Here is a 17,330-nt window from a genome sequence, read left to right on the forward strand (position 1 = left end):
GGAACTCGAGCTCATCACTTTCCTCCAAGCAAACCAAGATGTGTTTGTGTGCAACGATCCAATATGCTCGGAGTCCTTAGGGAGGTGATCGAGCATCGCCTAGCTGTGAAACCTGATGCCAAACCTGTGGTGCAGAAGCAACAAAGATTTGCGGAATACAGAAAGAAAGCCATCTAGGAGGAGGTTAGAAAACTCCTAAAAGCGGGCTTTCATTCGAGAAGTTCATCATCCTATATGGTTCGCGAACCCTATCCTTATAAACAAAGCCAACGACAAGTGAAGAATATGCGTCGATTTCACCGACCTCAACAAAACTTGTCCTAAGGATCCTTTTCCTCTTCCTCGCATCGACCAGATTGTTGACTCTACGATGGGTTGTGAATTATTATGTTTCCTAGATACCTATTCGGGATATCACCAAATTAGCATGAAGATAGAGAATGAAGAGAAAACTGCTTTTATTACTCCTTTTGGTGTATTTTACTATGTAAAGATGCATTTTAGTTTAAAGAGTGTCGGTACTACTTATCAACGGTGTATTCAGAAGTGTTTACAGCCCCAAATCAGGTGCAACATTGAAGTTTATATCGATGATATTGTAGTCAAGTCTAGAACCAAAGATGCATTGATTGTCTACCTCAACGAAACATTCGACAACCTCAAGAAATACCGTATGATGTTTAACCCCGAGAAGTGCATGTTTGGCATTTCGTTCGGCAAGCTTCTCGGCTTCCTGGTGTCAAGTCGGGGCATTAAGGCCAATCCATGAAAATCGAGGCTCTCGACCAGATGCAGTCATCTCGAACATTGAAGGAGGTTCAAAAATTGACATGATGTATATCAGCCCTTAGTCGATTCATCTCCAAGATGGGCGAGCGAGGGATGCCCTTCTTCAAGTTTTTGAAGAAGAATGACCAGTTCGAGTGGACAGAAGAGGCAGACAAGGCCTTTCAAGACTTAAAAAGGTATTTACTGTCTCCGTTGATTCTAACCCCACCTAACGAAAAAGAGGAGCTCTTTTGTACATTGCAGCTACACCACAAGTTGGAAGCACTGTCTTGGTGGTCGAACGGGAATGCCCCAAGAAGAAGGAAAGATCTAGAAGCCGGTTTATTACATGACCAAAGTCCTACATGATGCTAAACCACGATACCCGCAAGTGCAGAAGTTGCTATATGGCATCCTGATGACTTCCCAAAAGTTACGACACTACTTCCAAGCGCACAAGATCACCATCGTGATGACGTATCCGCTGAAGGATATTATACACAATAGGGATGCTACTGGACGATTCGCGCAATGGGAGGTTGAGCTCAATAAGTTCAAGGTAAACTATGCACCGTGTACGTGCATCAAGTCGAGAGTATCAGCAGAATTTATTGCCGAATGGAAAAATGTTGAGGAAATAAAGCCGAACATGGTCGAGGACCACTGGACGCTCTTCTTCTACAGATCGCTTACAGTTCAAGGCTCGGGGTTAGCATCATACTCAAATCTCTAATAGGCGATGAACTCATGTGCGGCATTCAAGTAGAATTTAAAGCTTTCAACAATGTTACAGAGTATGAATGACTGGTAAACGGGCTTCGTATAGCTATATCGCTTGGAATCAGGTGACTACTCGTGAAAGAGGACTCACAGCTAGTCGTAAACCAAGTGCAAAAGGAGTACCTGTGCTTAGACGACAACATTGCGGTTTATCTGAACAAAGTATGAAAGCTCGAGCAACGGTTCGAAGGGTTGGAAGTCACACCCATCCGAAGAAGTGACAATTCCACCGCTGATGAACTCGCTAGGCTCCAACATCTGCAGGAGTCTTTGTCGAGAAACTCCTTAAACCATTTGTCTCGATATTTTTGAGCTCAGATGCTGCACAACTCAGCCAGCAGTCTGGTTAGGTCAGTGAGGTAGGATCCACAGACACGGTAGTTGCACTACTCGAACGCGAACTGACTTAGATGATTCCATTCCGAAACTATCTTAAATGTCAAGAAATCCCTGATGATGATGCGTCTACAAAGAAAATTTCTCAAAAGTCCAAGATATACACTTTGGTAGACGGTAAGCTCTACCGAAAGGGGAGTAACAGAATTTTGATGAAGTGCATCACTCAGGAAGAGGGCACTAAGATATTGCTCGATATCCATGAAGACATGTGTGGTAATCATGCGTCTTATCGCACCTTGGTCATAAAGGTTTTCCACCAAGGATTCTTTTGGCCAACTGCCCTACACGATGCTTACGAGCTTATTAAAAAGTGTGAAAGCTGACCACTCGACCAGCCCAAGCTTTGCAAACATTTTCTCTTTCTTAGCCTTTATCTGTCTGGGGTTTGGATATCTTGGGACCGTTCTTAAGGGCCCAAGGAGGTTTCAAATTCCTATTCGTAGCTATCGACACGTTCACTAAGTGGATCGAGGACAAACCTGTGGGAAAGATAACCACAGAAGTAGCCAAGAAGTTCATGAGGAGCATAGTTACTCAATATGGTATTCCGCATCGAATATTTGCAGACAATGGTAGTCAGTTCAGAAATGGGACATTTACTGTGTTCTATGAAGAATTTGGTATAACAACTTGTTTGCCTCAGTAGCTCACCCTCAAAGTAACGGTTAGGTTGAGCGTGCCAATGGTATAGTCTTGCAGGGTATCAAAACTCGGGTTTTCGATAGGCTTAAAGCTTACTCAAAACGCTGGGTGAAAGAGCTTCCTTTGTGCTATGGCCATTCGTATCTCAACTAATAGGGCCACCGGTGAAATTCCTTTCTTTTTAGTCTACGGAGTAGAGGTAGTGCTTGCGACTGAATTGCAATTTGGGTCACCGTGAGTGGAAAGTTACTCAGAAGAAGGGCAAGAGCAGTTACGAGCGGACAATATCAATCTACTCAAGGAGTACCATGATTAAGCATGCATTCGAGCGGCCAAGTATCAACAAGCGTTGCGTAGATATCATAGTCAGAAAATCGAGCCCAGAAAACTCACTGTTGGGGACCTTATTCTACGAAAGGTGCAGAAATAGGCTAGGCACCATAAGTTATCACCTAAGTGGGAAGGACTCTACATAGTAGTTGAAGTTACTCAACCTGGATTAGTACAGTTATCTACGGTAGACGGTGAGATACTCAAACACTCGTGGAACATTGACCAATTCCGATAGTTTCATTCATATTTAAGGTAACTTGAAGGTAGGTAGATTACATTTTGATCAGATTGACTATCATATTACATATTTTTCTCTTTCTTACCTATGTGGCTGGCGTAAAGTTGACAGAAAGGATCCGTCTTGCTCTTGCAAATAGTAAAGATCCACCACTTCTAAGAGTTCAGAAGTATGTGGACCCCTACTTGCCCTCGAACGATTTGAGGAACCTTCTCTGCTCCTATTTGGGGCGGTAGTTGATTGTCCTAGGGACCGACTGCCAGCAAGCATAAGGGCATGTTTGTACTGGGCTGTGTGCAGGGAGAAAGGAAGGAAATGGAGTGAGATCAGTCGGCTTCAGTTTTTTTCCTTGTTTATAGCTGTGGAAATAGGTCTTACTATTGAAATGGCGTCATCAAGATTTGATAGCGTCGGGCATGATGACAAGGTCGCCTCGGTCGCGCAGCGCGTATGGTGGAAGTCGAGGCATTGCTGAGGCATTGTGACTTGTCTAATCTTTGCAAATAGGGGTGCACCGTCATTATGACACGTCAAATCAGAGGTTGCGGTGAAAACAAGTACTCAAACTTAGCTATTGAGTGAAGAGTCAGGGGCCACATCGGGTATCTTTTGATACTACAACTATACTCTCTATTTTGATTATCACATCAAATAAAGAGTCGGGGGGCTATATCACTTACTTTCGATGCTACGGCTTTACTCTCCACTCGATTTAGTCATCAAGCAGAGAGTCAAGAGCTACATCATATATTTTTGATGGTATATGTATGTTTTTTCTTACTTCTCAATCAAGCTTTTCCTCCTCGACCAGAGTCGGGGGCTACATAGTACTATCATATTATGTTAATACATGTTTTTTTTTTTTGCAAAAGTTTATCTAGCTTTGTGTCGACTGCTTTAGATAGAGCTAACAGAGACATGTGCTGGGTCGATAACGAATAACTACACCTCATAAGGCATAACAACATAAGAGATTATCGGACATCTCACGCCTAACGACCCACAAGGTTCTGAAGTTCTAGTTGATCCCATATGTGTTTCCTATCGAGTTCATATTCATATGTTGGTCAAATACACAAGTCAGTGAAAGTTTCCAAAAAATGTCATCATGCTATTTCTTTTTATAGTTGTGTACTATTCTTTTCTCTAGTTCGTTCGGTTCCTTCGAGTGTATACTCGAGGACCAATGCATCTAACGATTTGTCTAGTTGACTTTTCAGGCATCAACAGATATTCAGTCAGCAAATCTCGAGGATGGACATAGCATGTGCTAATCAGTTTTTGCATTTATTCATGTTAACTTTATTTCATCGACAAGGAAATAAGGGTAAAAGCATGATGGACAAGCAAAGTAACAGCCAAGTTTTCATTACAACCATCAAGCAAAAACCTACTAGAAAATTTATTACATTTCTAAAGGGAAAGCTTGGGACAACCATCTACAAGAATGCCACTTAAAATTCCCCACGAGGGATTTGATTGTTCTGGAGGCCCCGTAATGGTATGGAGTTTCAAGCACCATACATCAATCCCAGTCGTGAGCTAGGTTTGCTCAATGGAAGCTGAGAATTCGACCCTGCATGGTGATTCCAGGAATTAGTGGCATGGCCTCGGACGTCATACCCAGCAGGATTGTTCTTTCTATCACCAAAGGAATATATTCCCAAATGTTATCACTGAAGTCATGAAGAGAGATCAGCATTAGAGCATTGTGTTCAGCCAAATCGTCAATTTGGTCGCTGATTTTCAAGAATAATGCACAGGTTCCAACCAACATGAGTCAACCTCCCCCTAGTCTAGGCTGCCAGGAATCGAACTCAGGCATCGACTGTTCCAATGCCATTATGGCTCCTAAAGGATTCTCAGAAGCAATTCCATCCAGAAAACATGCGATATGCCACCAGAACTTGCTACTGGAAATCTGAAACCATTGTGGTGTCATCGATAATACAAATCTGCACTCCCTTTGTCATCTGGAGATGAAAACATGGCATCCTCGGAGCGACAATGATGAAAAGTTTCCCATCCCTTAGCACCACACATCCTTCCCAATTCACCTAGAATGCGTCATAGGAGAGTGGAGGTAGGTCGGAGAACCATTCGGCCACTAGATTTACTACATTGGCCTTGACCTGGCGCCCCCGTTCGACGATGATCAAAAGCTCGTTCGAGGCACCAATCATCTCCCAACTGTCATCGGCCGAATCCCAAAGACGAAGATCGAAAACTGCATCGCTCTCCAGGCGCTATATCTTTACCATGTTGTCCCCTTGCACGAAAGGACCTTTTAAGATCCAGGGCACAAATTCCACTACTCTGTGCACTTCACACCATGTGGCGCAGACACAATGGAAGAAGGCGAAGTCTTTCGAATGCAGTAATTTGTTGGAGATGGCATCTAGCACCCCAATGGCAAGGCCGCTGTCGGTGACATGGGAACCAGGGGTCCCCGAGTCCCAAGGCCAGAACAACAGAGTGCCACGTGGTGCCCTCCCTCGAGGATTATCTTCCCGAGGTCCGAGAAGACCAAGTTCCGGGAGAGGGTGCTCGGGGCTATGAACAGTGGTCACCGAGTACCCGAGTTCCCCGATGATCCGAGAAGACCAAGTTCTGGGAGAGGGTGCTCGGGGCCACAAACAGTGGTCCCCGAGCACCCGAGTTCCCCGAGGACCCGAGCAGTTAAGTTCCGGGAGAGGGCGCTCGGGGCCATGAACAGTGGTCCCCGAGCACCTGAGTTCCCCGAGGACCAAGAGAGGGCATATCCGGGAGAGAGTGCTCGGGGCTGTGGACAGTAATCCCCAAGCACTCACAGTTCCCCGAGGTCCTGAGGAGTCCTTCGCCGGTGGTCCTCACAAGGACTCAGCAGTGAGGTGTCGATTGGTGAGAGGCCCGATGCTGCATTTAAGAGGGCGCGTGGCCTGTCACTTCCAACCACTCCCCCCACGCCTGCTGTCAGTCCCTGCCACGGTCTGGCGAGGAGGCGTGGGGACATTTAATGCACGGGTCCCATCGCGCGTCTCGAGATAACGTCACAGGACTCGAGGCGTAACTCCTGCCGCCCTGTTGTGTCAGGCTCGCTCTGATCGGGCAGGCACGTGGGGTCGCTCGGTGGCTGCCTGATGGGCCCTCCCCGCTGCACCCGGACGGGGGCGCGTTTTCAACCCTCCCCGTCACCTCAAGCAGCAGCCCATGATGGTTGCTTTTCATTTATGGCGCCTTGGAACTTGCGCCATCCTTTTTGGGCACGCTACCCGCCTCGACGGGTATAAAAGAGGGGCGGGCTCCCCGGAGAACAAAAAAGAAGGGATCAGACGGAACACACCGAACGAGCTCAGAAGACAAGCCGACGAAGAATAAGGAGCACGAAGCTCTAGACTTAGACAAACATCCTTGTAACATAACAGATCCTCAGAGAGACATTTCCTGAGCATTTATAGCATACACACAGGAGTATGGTATTACGCTCCGTGCGGCCCGAACCTGTCTAAAATCCCCTGAGCATTTATTTCCTCCTGCATCCGATCATCCATTCCACCTGCATCTCATTTACTCCCATTTATTTCACGTACGAGGTAGATTCAGAATCATCCTCCCGGCCGAATCTCAAAGGGGTCCCTCCGGATCCCCGCTTGTGGAGTTCATCCTCCGACAGCCGCCTAGTCGGAGATCCCCTCCATTGGATTCAGGCTAAAGGACAAGTTTTTGAGTACAAGCGGCGGTGCTAGAGAAAGAGACGATCGCGGAAAAATTCTAAGGCAAGCAAGCTATGAAAGTCAAAAAGGTTGGATGACGAAACTCTCATCAAAAGAATGCCATCATCCAAATCAGCACATTGTAGGTGATCTGAGCTCCAGTTAGCGGGAAGGACGTCATCGTCGTTAATGTCCTTTGATCCTGACACTTTCTCTTCCACTGCCACACTTCTATTGTCGGCGTGACCAACATGGTTGGGCACGCCACCGCTGCTCAGAGAATCTTCAACTTGGAACACGGGCTGCTCCAACTCCGTCGCAAATGGTGTCGACCTCCAGGAGTGCTCTGTTGAGCTCCACGGCAGCATGGGTGCTATCCGGACTCAAGTTGTCGTTGGCCACCTTCTTCAGCGCGGCAACCGCCTCCTGCACGTGGTCCTGCATATTCGACACAAGACCGGCAAGCGCTACGGCGTCCATCTACAAGCACGGGTGAGAGATGACTAAAGGGAGGAACAAAATTTGAGCTAAAATTGTACACTGGTTAACCATTTCACCCAATCAGGAAATACTCAAATCACTAGGAGCCAGTTGTTTCTATGTCAAATTTACAGCAGGAAACCTGTGAAGCTTTCTGTCCGGTCCAAAGACTAAAGGTTATGTAGAACTACATATGACCAATTTGGAGATCAGAAAATGCCATTGCCACAGTGCCAAAAATGCCATCTTAGATGTGAGGACAATTAGCACCTGATATGCTGCGAGTAACTGATAATCACAATAATTATGCGCCAATCTTAACACTAAGCTCTTCCTACAATTCACGGTGTGAATGACAACATTTGTTGATTGTGATTCTCCGATCAGCTGATGTCTAGGAAGTTTATCTTCTCAATCAAAAAGGAAAATAAAAAATAACAGGGAAAATCATTCCATGCATTGAGAGGTAGACCAACAACAAAAATCAGCTCGAGATTTGTCAGAAAGAGCTAATCTTTCTTGAACTACGGGTTTACAATTACAGGTTTTCAAGCCTAGTCATTCGATAATCTAAACTAGAACATGCCCAGTTTAACCCGTTCAGCTTTTGCAGCTAACCAATAATCTAAAAGTGAATGAATTAAAATCTTTTCCCAGTTATTCAATTACAAATATATAACCAATATCCTTTATCGAGACCCTACAGACTGACTGACTGACTAATTAATCACACAAGCAGTAAGTAACATCAACAAATATGAGTGTCCAATTAGCTCTTTGACATTGAAATTTCACACTCATTCGAAGCATGACACTGAAATTTGACAACATACTCAATTTCGAACAATCAATGTAGCACGAGCATGTTGGGTGTGTATTCCTTCTACTCGGTTTGTATATGCACAAGATCCTCGATAAATACACGGGATTTGCTTCACTGCCGGTAACAAATACATGGGATTTGCTTCTAACCAAACACACCAAACAAGCAAGACCTCGATAAATACACGAGATCTTCTTCGCTACCAGCGGCGACCAACCCCAGCTCTGGCCGTACGCCCTGCAAAGAGATGGATCTGGGATCCGAGGACTTACCAGAGGCTTAGGGAGGATCACGGTCATGCTACTGCGGCTGAGCACACCGACGGTGGGGAACCTAGGAGCGCAGCCGCCGGATCTGCGACGGTCCAATCATCAGCCGCAAGGACGATGCGTCGTCTGCACGGTCACCGGATGCTATTCGCTTCCGCCGGCCACTGAAGCCGCTCGCCTTGCCTCCACAAGGGCTCGCAAGCTCCCTTCCACCGCTCCGCGGGAGCCACGAACCATTCGCCAATTCCGTTGTGAACAGTGAAACGGACACCACATCCCTCCACAAATTTGCCATCATCGGTCCACTCCTCGCATCTATGTTCACCTCAATACGAACTTCGCTAGAGACAATTTTTTGGCTCACACCGACCAACATCTGATGTGATACAGGTCAGGAGCCTACGGCCTGTGTTAAAGATGTCCTAAGATAGCACCAAACAAGAGGACAAAAAAGAGACCACGATCACCGTCCATCCATGCTGCATATCAGTCAATCTGGGCCCTCCGTCTACGGACGGACAAGCAGAAGAAGCCTTACGTTCTTCTTCTTCCCCTAAAAAAACAAAAAAAAAAGAAAAAGAAAAGAGCGAAAAATGATCGCTCCCCCCGATGACGGCGCCACCCCGGCTGGAGCTCCGCGGCCGCCGTCCCCGGAGAAGTCGGCGACACCGGCGTACGGTTCCGTGGTTCTCGGCGGCACCTTCGACCGCCTCCACGACGGCCATCGCCGCCTTCTCAAGGTGCCGCGAAAGAGAGAAACAAATTTGCTTTTCTTTCCATTACGGATAACTGCGCTTAAATCTTATTTCTTGGGGTCTGGGATTCGTGGGTGGTAGGCCTCGGCGGATTTGGCGAGGGATCGGATCGTGGTGGGCGTCTGCACGGGCCCCATGCTCGCCAAGAAGGAGGCAAAAATCTTACCTTTGTCCCCCATAAAGACCTTTTCCTTTTTAACATTTTCTCATCAATTATTGGGGCTTGTGAGGATTCATGGTTGTTTTCTTGATGCTGTGGTTGTAGTATGCGGAGCTGATTGAGCCTGTCGAGAAGCGCATCATGGCCGTGGAGGATTACATCAAGGTTGTGCTTACCCTGTCTCCTTGTTTTGTGTGATTTCTGCTGGTAAAGAATTAGAAGGATTGGGGGATGACTAGCAGGAAAAATTGGTCTCTGAGATTGGCTTGGTTTATTTCTGTTTTCTTTTTCCTTTTTCTGATGGATCACCAGGGGGAGAGTGTCCCCACCTGAATGGTATATTGATTAGATGGCCGAAATTGGCCAAGACATCAGGGTTACATCCTGTGACGGGGCTGCAGTTGAGTTGTTACATTGGGGGAGAAAGAGCTGTGGTTTTCTTGTGTTCATCAAACCTGTGGTTTTTAATTGGTTCATGAAAAGCTGTGGTCATCAAAGTGTTGGTTGTTTTGATCTGAAAAGTCATCAGTTATAGAGAGGAACAAGAATTAGTTTCTGTGTACGCTCATTTGTTCGTGTTATGTGGCCACATACTTCAGCTGAGCAATGAGTTGTTCTATACTCAGTGAGTTTACTATGGAATTTTGTAAAATTTCAGAACCAACTTGTTATGAATGTGGCCGTGCATTTGCTGTATTTTTTTGAGGAACATGCGTTTGCTGTATAAATGTATGGCTTTAGAGAATCTTCTTGTATTCAAGTCTGAAGATCTGTAGAGAAACTTCTTGCAAGGAGTTTCTGGAATGGAAATTATCCTTGGCTCAAATTTTGTTGACATGTGCTTTGAACGTGTAGGGGTTATCAGTTCCATATCTTCGATTCTTCATGTTCATACAATAGTATGGTTTTGTGTGGGGTACTAGGAGGAACCACGGAAAATGAAGATGCCCGTGTATCTGTGTTTTGTCTAATGGTTGACAAAAGCTCATGATTGGTTCGTCATTATATGCAGTCTATTAAGCCAGAACTGATAGTACAAGTGGAGCCTATTGAGGATCCTTATGGCCCATCCATTATTGATGATAAGTTGGATGCCATTATTGTCAGGTATCAACAATTGCATCATCTGTTTTCAGGCATTTATCTATCCATAATTATTCCATTTGTTCTTTCATGTATGTGACCTTACCAAAAGGTAAAAACTCATTACTCCAACTCCAAAACTATACTAAAGGTATCTGAATTCTGAAGTACCTCAATATAATCAACTTAAAAATGTGGTCTCCTAATCATGTAAATAGTTCATGTTTACTCTTAAGCTTCTCTTTCTGCTGTGCCTCATTTGATGTAGCAATGCTGCTTATGTTCAGTAAGGAGACGTTAAATGGTGGACTTGCTGTAAATAGGAAAAGGGTAGAGAAAGGGTTGCCACTGTTGAAGGTGTGTTCACGCTCGCTTCTGTATTTCGTTTAATTGATATTAGTCTGCTACAGTATTGACTATATAACTGATCCAAATGTGGATGAGCTTACTTTCAGGTTGAGGTTGTTGATCTCCTTTCTGGATGCGTGGAGGGGAAGAAATTGAGTTCGTCTGCTTTAAGGAAGCTCGAGGCGGAGCAAGCTCAATAAACTGAAGTAAAAACTGCTAGCCGTGAAGGTTCTTAGTGAGGAAAAAGAATACTTGAATCTGGTTAGCTGGATGCACAAATCCCGGGTTGTCTGCCCCAAGCTCATTGTCGACAAAAAGTAATCAGAGCTGGCAGTTTGGTTACCTTTCTGGAGGAATAATCTTTGAACATTGAACCATGGACCTGTAACAGTATTACTCTAACCTTATAAACTCAATCTGGGCAACATGGACTCTTCCGAACTAACCAAATTTACAGATTTTGTATTGGCATTGCCATCTGAATGTAAAAAGGATGTCCCTATGGGGTTGTCTTGTCTAGAATAGTGGCAAAACTACAAATGAATACGGTGTTCCTTATGTCATGCACTCATATAATGTGTACTTGAAAAGAACTCATTATGCTCTTGGGCCTCTTGTCACAAATTGGGTATGCGCATTGGTTTATCAGAGGTTCTATGTTCTCCATGGATATAGAACCAGAAAACTAAAGACAATGTATAATTGCACAAAAGTTTTGATAGCTGATTTTAGATTATGAAGAGTCTAATCATGTCCTACAACCATGTTGTTTCAATTAATTAGCGAATTCAGCCTAGGATCTAGACAGAAGTGACCCTTTCTACAGAGAAATTATCCTCAGTGGAGTAAAACAGTATGTTCTTAGCGAGCGTTGATTTTTTGTAGGACTGGAAATCTGTCCAATCCAAATGATGTTAGTGTTTATTTTTGCAAGTCTTGTATAAGAAATTTATACAATGAAAAAAATTCAGATGAACCTCAGAAAAGAAGGAAAAAATAGTTGTTACATAACATAAACCCAATGAACTAGGTGTAATATTTGGATGGGATCTGTAAAACCATTGCAAGATACCAAGTGGCGAATTTCCTATACATCACTGTCCTGAATTATCATCCATAGGTGCACAGCCCCCAACTCCCACGTCCCCATCAATGAATAAAGTTTCCTTTTTTGAGAGGAAAACTTGCTTATCTCCATGGAGAAAACTCATGGGCATAGACAACACACAAAATCATCAGAGTCCTGAAGGACTAGTACCACCAAAACCTTCTGCTGCAGCACGCAAGGCACCTCTCACACAGTACATACGCAAGCTTGCTCACATGGCTGCTGCTAGTTCTCAAGTTTCTGTGGCGTGGAATTGCGCTGGGCTTGGGGGCTGTGGTGATCAGGGTCAAGAGCTGGCCTCCTTCCTCACCTCACAAGAGCACAGGTATGTGACCTCTATTTATTTCCTCGCAGATGTATCAAGAAATCTCACAAAGATTTGTGTAGGAGTTCTCTAACTCACTTCCCATTTGTTAGTTGTTTCGTTATGTTAAATTATCGTTCCAGCATTATCTTTCCCTAGAAACTAATCTATATATGATTTGATCCAAGTTTGCATTCAGAGATCAAGAAATGGCTTCTTCCTCCACATTTAGAGCCCCAATTGGGTTAGGATTCTTGGGGCCTTCCAAGGTTGGTCTGAATCCTTTGAGAAATAGTACTGGTGTGAGATTAAGTGCAAGATATATGACACCGAAGTGTGTGGTTTCTTCTTCCAGGCCAGTATCAAAGCCCAGGTTCATACAGCACAAGAAGGAGGCCTTCTGGTTCTACAGGTTCCTTTCCATAGTGTATGATCATGTCATAAACCCAGGGCATTGGACTGAGGACATGAGGGACGACGCACTGGAGCCTGCTGAACTTTATGACCCTGAGCTCAAGGTCGTCGATGTCGGTGACGGAACCGGTTTTGCCACATTGGGGATTGTCAAGCACATGGACAGTCAGAATGTCACCCTGCTGGACCAGTCGCCACACCAGCTTGAGAAGGCCCGGCAGAAGGAGGCACTGAAGGGGGTGAACATTCTTGAGGGTGATGCTGAGGACCTCCCCTTCCCAACTGACACATTTGATCGCTACGTCTCTGCTGGGAGGTGATGCTCTAATCACTTGTTGGATATCATGTGCCTCTTTTTTTTAATGCAAATTACAGTTTTTCCCATTAATAATCAATTGATTGTCAGAGTAAACTTGGTCTCTAGTGCAATTCCTGGCAATGCAGATGCACTTTTTCAGTTTGTCTATAATCAGTCTGGGAGATTTGATTTTTTTTTTTTAGTAAATAAATAACCTCGCTGTGATTTTCCATAAAAAAACTGCAATTCTCCATGATCGAGATATTCTTATTCTTCAGTGAAAGCCAGAACTGCTACTAAGCCATTGCACTGTATCAGATTTGTGATTTTTTTTGTTGTCATGTATATCTGTCCTTGATACACATGACTATGGCCACTTATATCTGAAAAGATAGACAGTTTGGAAGCAATACACATATAGTGGCCTGTGTTCAACTTTCTTCTCCTAAGTTGGGAGCATAAATAATATCCATTAACCGTTTTATTCCTACTGATTTGGTGTTATTCTCCAGCATCGAGTATTGGCCTGACCCGCAGCGAGGAATCAAGGAAGCTTACAGGGTCCTGAAACCTGGTGGAGCAGCCTGTTTGATTGGCCGCTTCTTCGCGGACATGTGGATGCTTTTCCCCAAGGAAGAAGAGTACATGGAATGGTTCCAGAGAGCAGGGTTTGATGATGTCAAGATCAAGAGGATCGGAACCAAGTGGTACTGCGGTGTTCGACGGCATGGCCTGATCATGGGTTGCTCTGTTACAGGGGTCAAAACAGAGCCTGGTGATTCCCCTTTGCAGGTACGTTTTGGTCACTTATAGTTCAGAGCTCAGACTATGGCTTTCCATCTCAAAGCATAAAATGCGCCGCTTGTTCTGAATCCTTGGAACTCAACAATTGCATTTTTCGTCATGCGGAATGCTACCAACGTTTTGATCTGTTTGCGAGTAGTTAAATGAACACATTTGCATTGGTGCATGCTAAACTTATAATTGAGGTGCTTCAGTTACCTCTTTTACACCTTGTGTTCTTCCTGCAGCTCGGTCCGAAGGCTGAGTATGTGGAGAAGCCTGTGAATCCTTTCACCTTCGCCTTTCGCTTCGCTTATAATTGAACGACGAAGGCCAAGATGCAAATGTTAACAAAATGATAGCGAAAGCTATGTCGAGTCGTCGGTGAAATGGTTGTGAAGATCCAAATTTGGGGCATTTAGACTATATAGCATTTTGGGTATTGACTTCAGCTCCGTTTGGAACATAGTTATTTTTGCAGGAATTTCTTGGGATGCAGTTCAATTCCTGCTGCGAAAGGGACAAGTTACCACATTTCAAATGGAAATTGGACTTCAAATCACTGAGAAGTGAGGACACAAGATTCTGACCCAACTCAACGGGAAGACAACCTATTAAGACAGATCATATAACCATCTGACAGTACCACAAGCACATCAGAGCTCACGGCAGCAGCATCCATAAATCACATGCTTACGGTACCAAATGCACATATATATCAGAAAAGAATGGCACCTTAACAGAGACAAAAACATGACTAGATAACATGACATTCACATGCCACTGCAGCTAGGAACCATCGCATTTCAGCGTCATTGACAGTTAACAAGACTAGGGCAAAAGAAAAGGTCCAGCGTGCATCACCTCACCAAGTTTCTGCGGACCAGACAACCACCACCGGAATTCAGTTATCTTACAAAGAGTTTTAAAGATGCAATTCCCAGGGCAAAATGTAACACCGCCAACCAAACACCCACCACCTCGCCACATACATGCACGCAGTCCTCGATGAGCAGTTGTCATCTCTCTCACTCTCTTTTTTAAAGTCACAAAATGGACGATTATATTAGAAGAAGAGTAAGACACCAAAAGTGTCCAAAATTACAAGCCGAAGTAACAAGAAAAGAAAGATGAATCACACCACGGAGGCCCATCGGGGCAACAAAGCTAAAATAAAAAACACTAACTGCTAGAATAACTTTTCTATTGCGGCCAGTTGGCAAAACCAACAACACACTGCGTAAAGACACACCATCAACACCCTATAAACGACGGAAACCGTCGCAAGTCGTAGTTGCCAAGCTCGCCACAAAGCGACCGAGTAGCTCTGACTTCACCACGGCGGACATCAACCTTTGCCTCGAAAAGCATTACAACCCACGTGCATGGTCCCCACCGAACGAGCCCGCTATGCGCCATCGTTGCCAAGCTCGGTCGCACACCCATGCCACAACAGCTTCGACCTCACCGTAGCATGCTCACTCGCCATGAAACCATCATGGAGTGCAACATCAAAGAGACAAAAGTCCCATCGAAGCATCCCTTGAGGGCCACCGCCAAGTGGTCACCATGTCCTAAACCACCAAGGGGAGAAGCTCGCCTCCAGCTACAACAGACGCCCCGCTAAGAGGACCGCAAACCAAAGTCGTCGGATCAGAACCACCGCTAGACAAAAGTTTTGACTTCACCAAAATGTGTCATCACAGCTACCAATCTGAGCAACGCCGGAAAACATCCAACATATGGTAGTGAACTCCAAGGAAACACCTCCAAGGAGGACATGACATCAAAGACATCGTCGTTTCCTGATCTGGTAAGCCAGATCGGGTTTTCACTTGGAGAACCCGCTGAGGGTTGAGGGAACAGGAGCACCTCAACAATGCCTCCAAGGAGGGGAACAACGCCCAAAGGCGTCTCCATTGTTAGCATTGGCAGAACACCTAGCAGTCCTCTTCTTCTTGATATGATAAATAGTTTTGACCAAATCTTTTATGGAGATTCGATGATCAATCTTGGTATTGATATTTTTTATGTTCTTCTCCACTTAAGAGATGACCTTGACGACTTCGGGATCTATTTCTTCATCATTTGATGTGCTTTTCTCATCATCTTCATTGCTCTCTTCATCTTCATCTCTATTATCTTCATTTGAGCTTGACTCTTACTCTTGCCTCCTCATCTTTGCCTTTATGTGTGGGCATGATGCTTGCTTACTTATAAGAGCAGGATTTTTGGGGTCGGATGAGGAAGAGGCTTCCACCCCGTTGTTCATAGTCGTCTCAAGGGCGGTGATCTTACCGAGCATTTGACTTGGAGTCATCTTTTTAATATCGTTGTTGTCGTAGATGATGGAGACTATCAACTTGTACTTTAGAAGAAGGGCTTGAAGTATTCTTCTCACCACTTGATCATCATCAATTTACGTCAAATCTAGCCCATTGATCTCATTACCAAAGAATATCTAAACATGAGTATATGTTATTAGCATTTTTATAGGCAAATTATTTAATGCTATTGAGCTTAGTAACTAGCACATGATATTTCTCATCGCACACATCATTTATGCCTTCATGTATTTTAATAAGACTATTCCAAATATCATATGCATTGATGAGAAAATAAACACGATTAAATGCATCAATATTTAAAGATGATAAAAGAATACTCTTCGTCAATGCATCTAATTACCTCTCCTTGTTAGTGATGCAAGGTCTCATCCTTTTCTCAATGACTATCTAAACATCTAAATTTTTAGCTTGCAAATAACAAGACATTATAATTTTTCAATGGAAAAAATTTGTGCCATCAAAAAGTTGAGCATTATGGATATCCATCCCAACCTGAACGTCACAACTCTAGGATGCTAAGCCTATCAACAGCATGAGGTTCTGATACTAATTATGAGGAACAGTGATATCCTAAGAGAGGGGTGAATTAGGACACTTAGAAACTAAAACAAATTAGCTCAAAAAACTTCACAAGATAAACCTATCTCAAAGCCTCTATGAGCACCGGACACTCCGGTGTGCCTTCAAATCCATCACCGGACCTTCCGATAAGTTATCTGAGTCATTCAAGCATTTGCAGCATCTTTGTGTAAAATGCTCCGATGCATTCATCTGGTGTTCATTCCATTCACACCGGACCATCCGATGAGTTAAACATTCTCTTCTTTTCTTTGGAAATGCTCCGGTGCAACTATCTCTGTGATCATCGGACTATCCGGTAAGTTGATCTTTATTCTTCAGCACTTTGTAGACGCCTCTGTAAGAAATACTCTGGTGCTATACTCCGGTGTACACAAACCAAGCCCCGGACCTTCCAGTGGGTTGATCTTCAGTCTTCTGTACTTGCATTCTTTTCTTCAAGAAATACTCCGATGTTACCCAGTGCAGATCAACAGACTATCCGGTGAGATCCTTAGCCTTCTCCCTCTTTGTTAGAAATACTCTGGTGAGCTGAACACACAGAGCATCGAATCTGGTGAAGTTATCAACATTCACTTTGTCTTTGGACAAAATACTCCGGTGAGTTCAACCCCTTTGCACCGGAACTTCCGGTGGGATAAATTTTTCTGGGATTTTTTCAATTCAATCAAACTTTATCCCGGCTGTGGTAACTTCTTGATATATTGCATCTATGATACCTACTAA

The 17,330-nt window shown here is 44.4% G+C and overlaps 2 protein-coding genes across 3 annotated transcripts; both read left to right on the plus strand.

Moving 5' to 3' along the window:
- The first annotated feature begins 8,952 nt into the window (after nucleotides 1-8,952).
- On the plus strand, nucleotides 8,953-11,376 carry LOC133893485 (phosphopantetheine adenylyltransferase 1-like). Its single transcript, XM_062334512.1, has 6 exons — nucleotides 8,953-9,164; nucleotides 9,261-9,332; nucleotides 9,445-9,504; nucleotides 10,352-10,446; nucleotides 10,710-10,779; nucleotides 10,878-11,376. The coding sequence occupies exons 1-6, from the start codon at nucleotides 9,018-9,020 to the stop codon at nucleotides 10,968-10,970; spliced, it is 537 nt and encodes a 178-aa protein (XP_062190496.1). The 5' UTR covers nucleotides 8,953-9,017; the 3' UTR covers nucleotides 10,971-11,376.
- Nucleotides 11,377-11,768: 392 nt separating this feature from the next.
- Nucleotides 11,769-14,656, plus strand: LOC133892054 (2-methyl-6-phytyl-1,4-hydroquinone methyltransferase 1, chloroplastic-like). 2 transcript variants are annotated; one of them, XM_062332799.1, is made up of 5 exons: nucleotides 11,769-12,203; nucleotides 12,382-12,912; nucleotides 13,407-13,490; nucleotides 13,521-13,686; nucleotides 13,926-14,656. In XM_062332799.1, exons 1-5 carry the CDS (start codon nucleotides 11,923-11,925, stop codon nucleotides 13,998-14,000), a joined length of 1,137 nt encoding a protein of 378 aa, XP_062188783.1. In that variant the 5' UTR covers nucleotides 11,769-11,922; the 3' UTR covers nucleotides 14,001-14,656. The 2 variants fall into 2 exon arrangements, with proteins under 2 accessions (XP_062188783.1, XP_062188782.1); XM_062332798.1 differs by having other exon boundaries at nucleotides 13,407-13,686.
- The last annotated feature ends 2,674 nt before the right edge of the window (nucleotides 14,657-17,330 follow it).

Source organism: Phragmites australis, chromosome 15 (assembly GCF_958298935.1).
Source record: "Phragmites australis chromosome 15, lpPhrAust1.1, whole genome shotgun sequence".
Lineage (NCBI taxonomy): Eukaryota > Viridiplantae > Streptophyta > Magnoliopsida > Poales > Poaceae > Phragmites > Phragmites australis.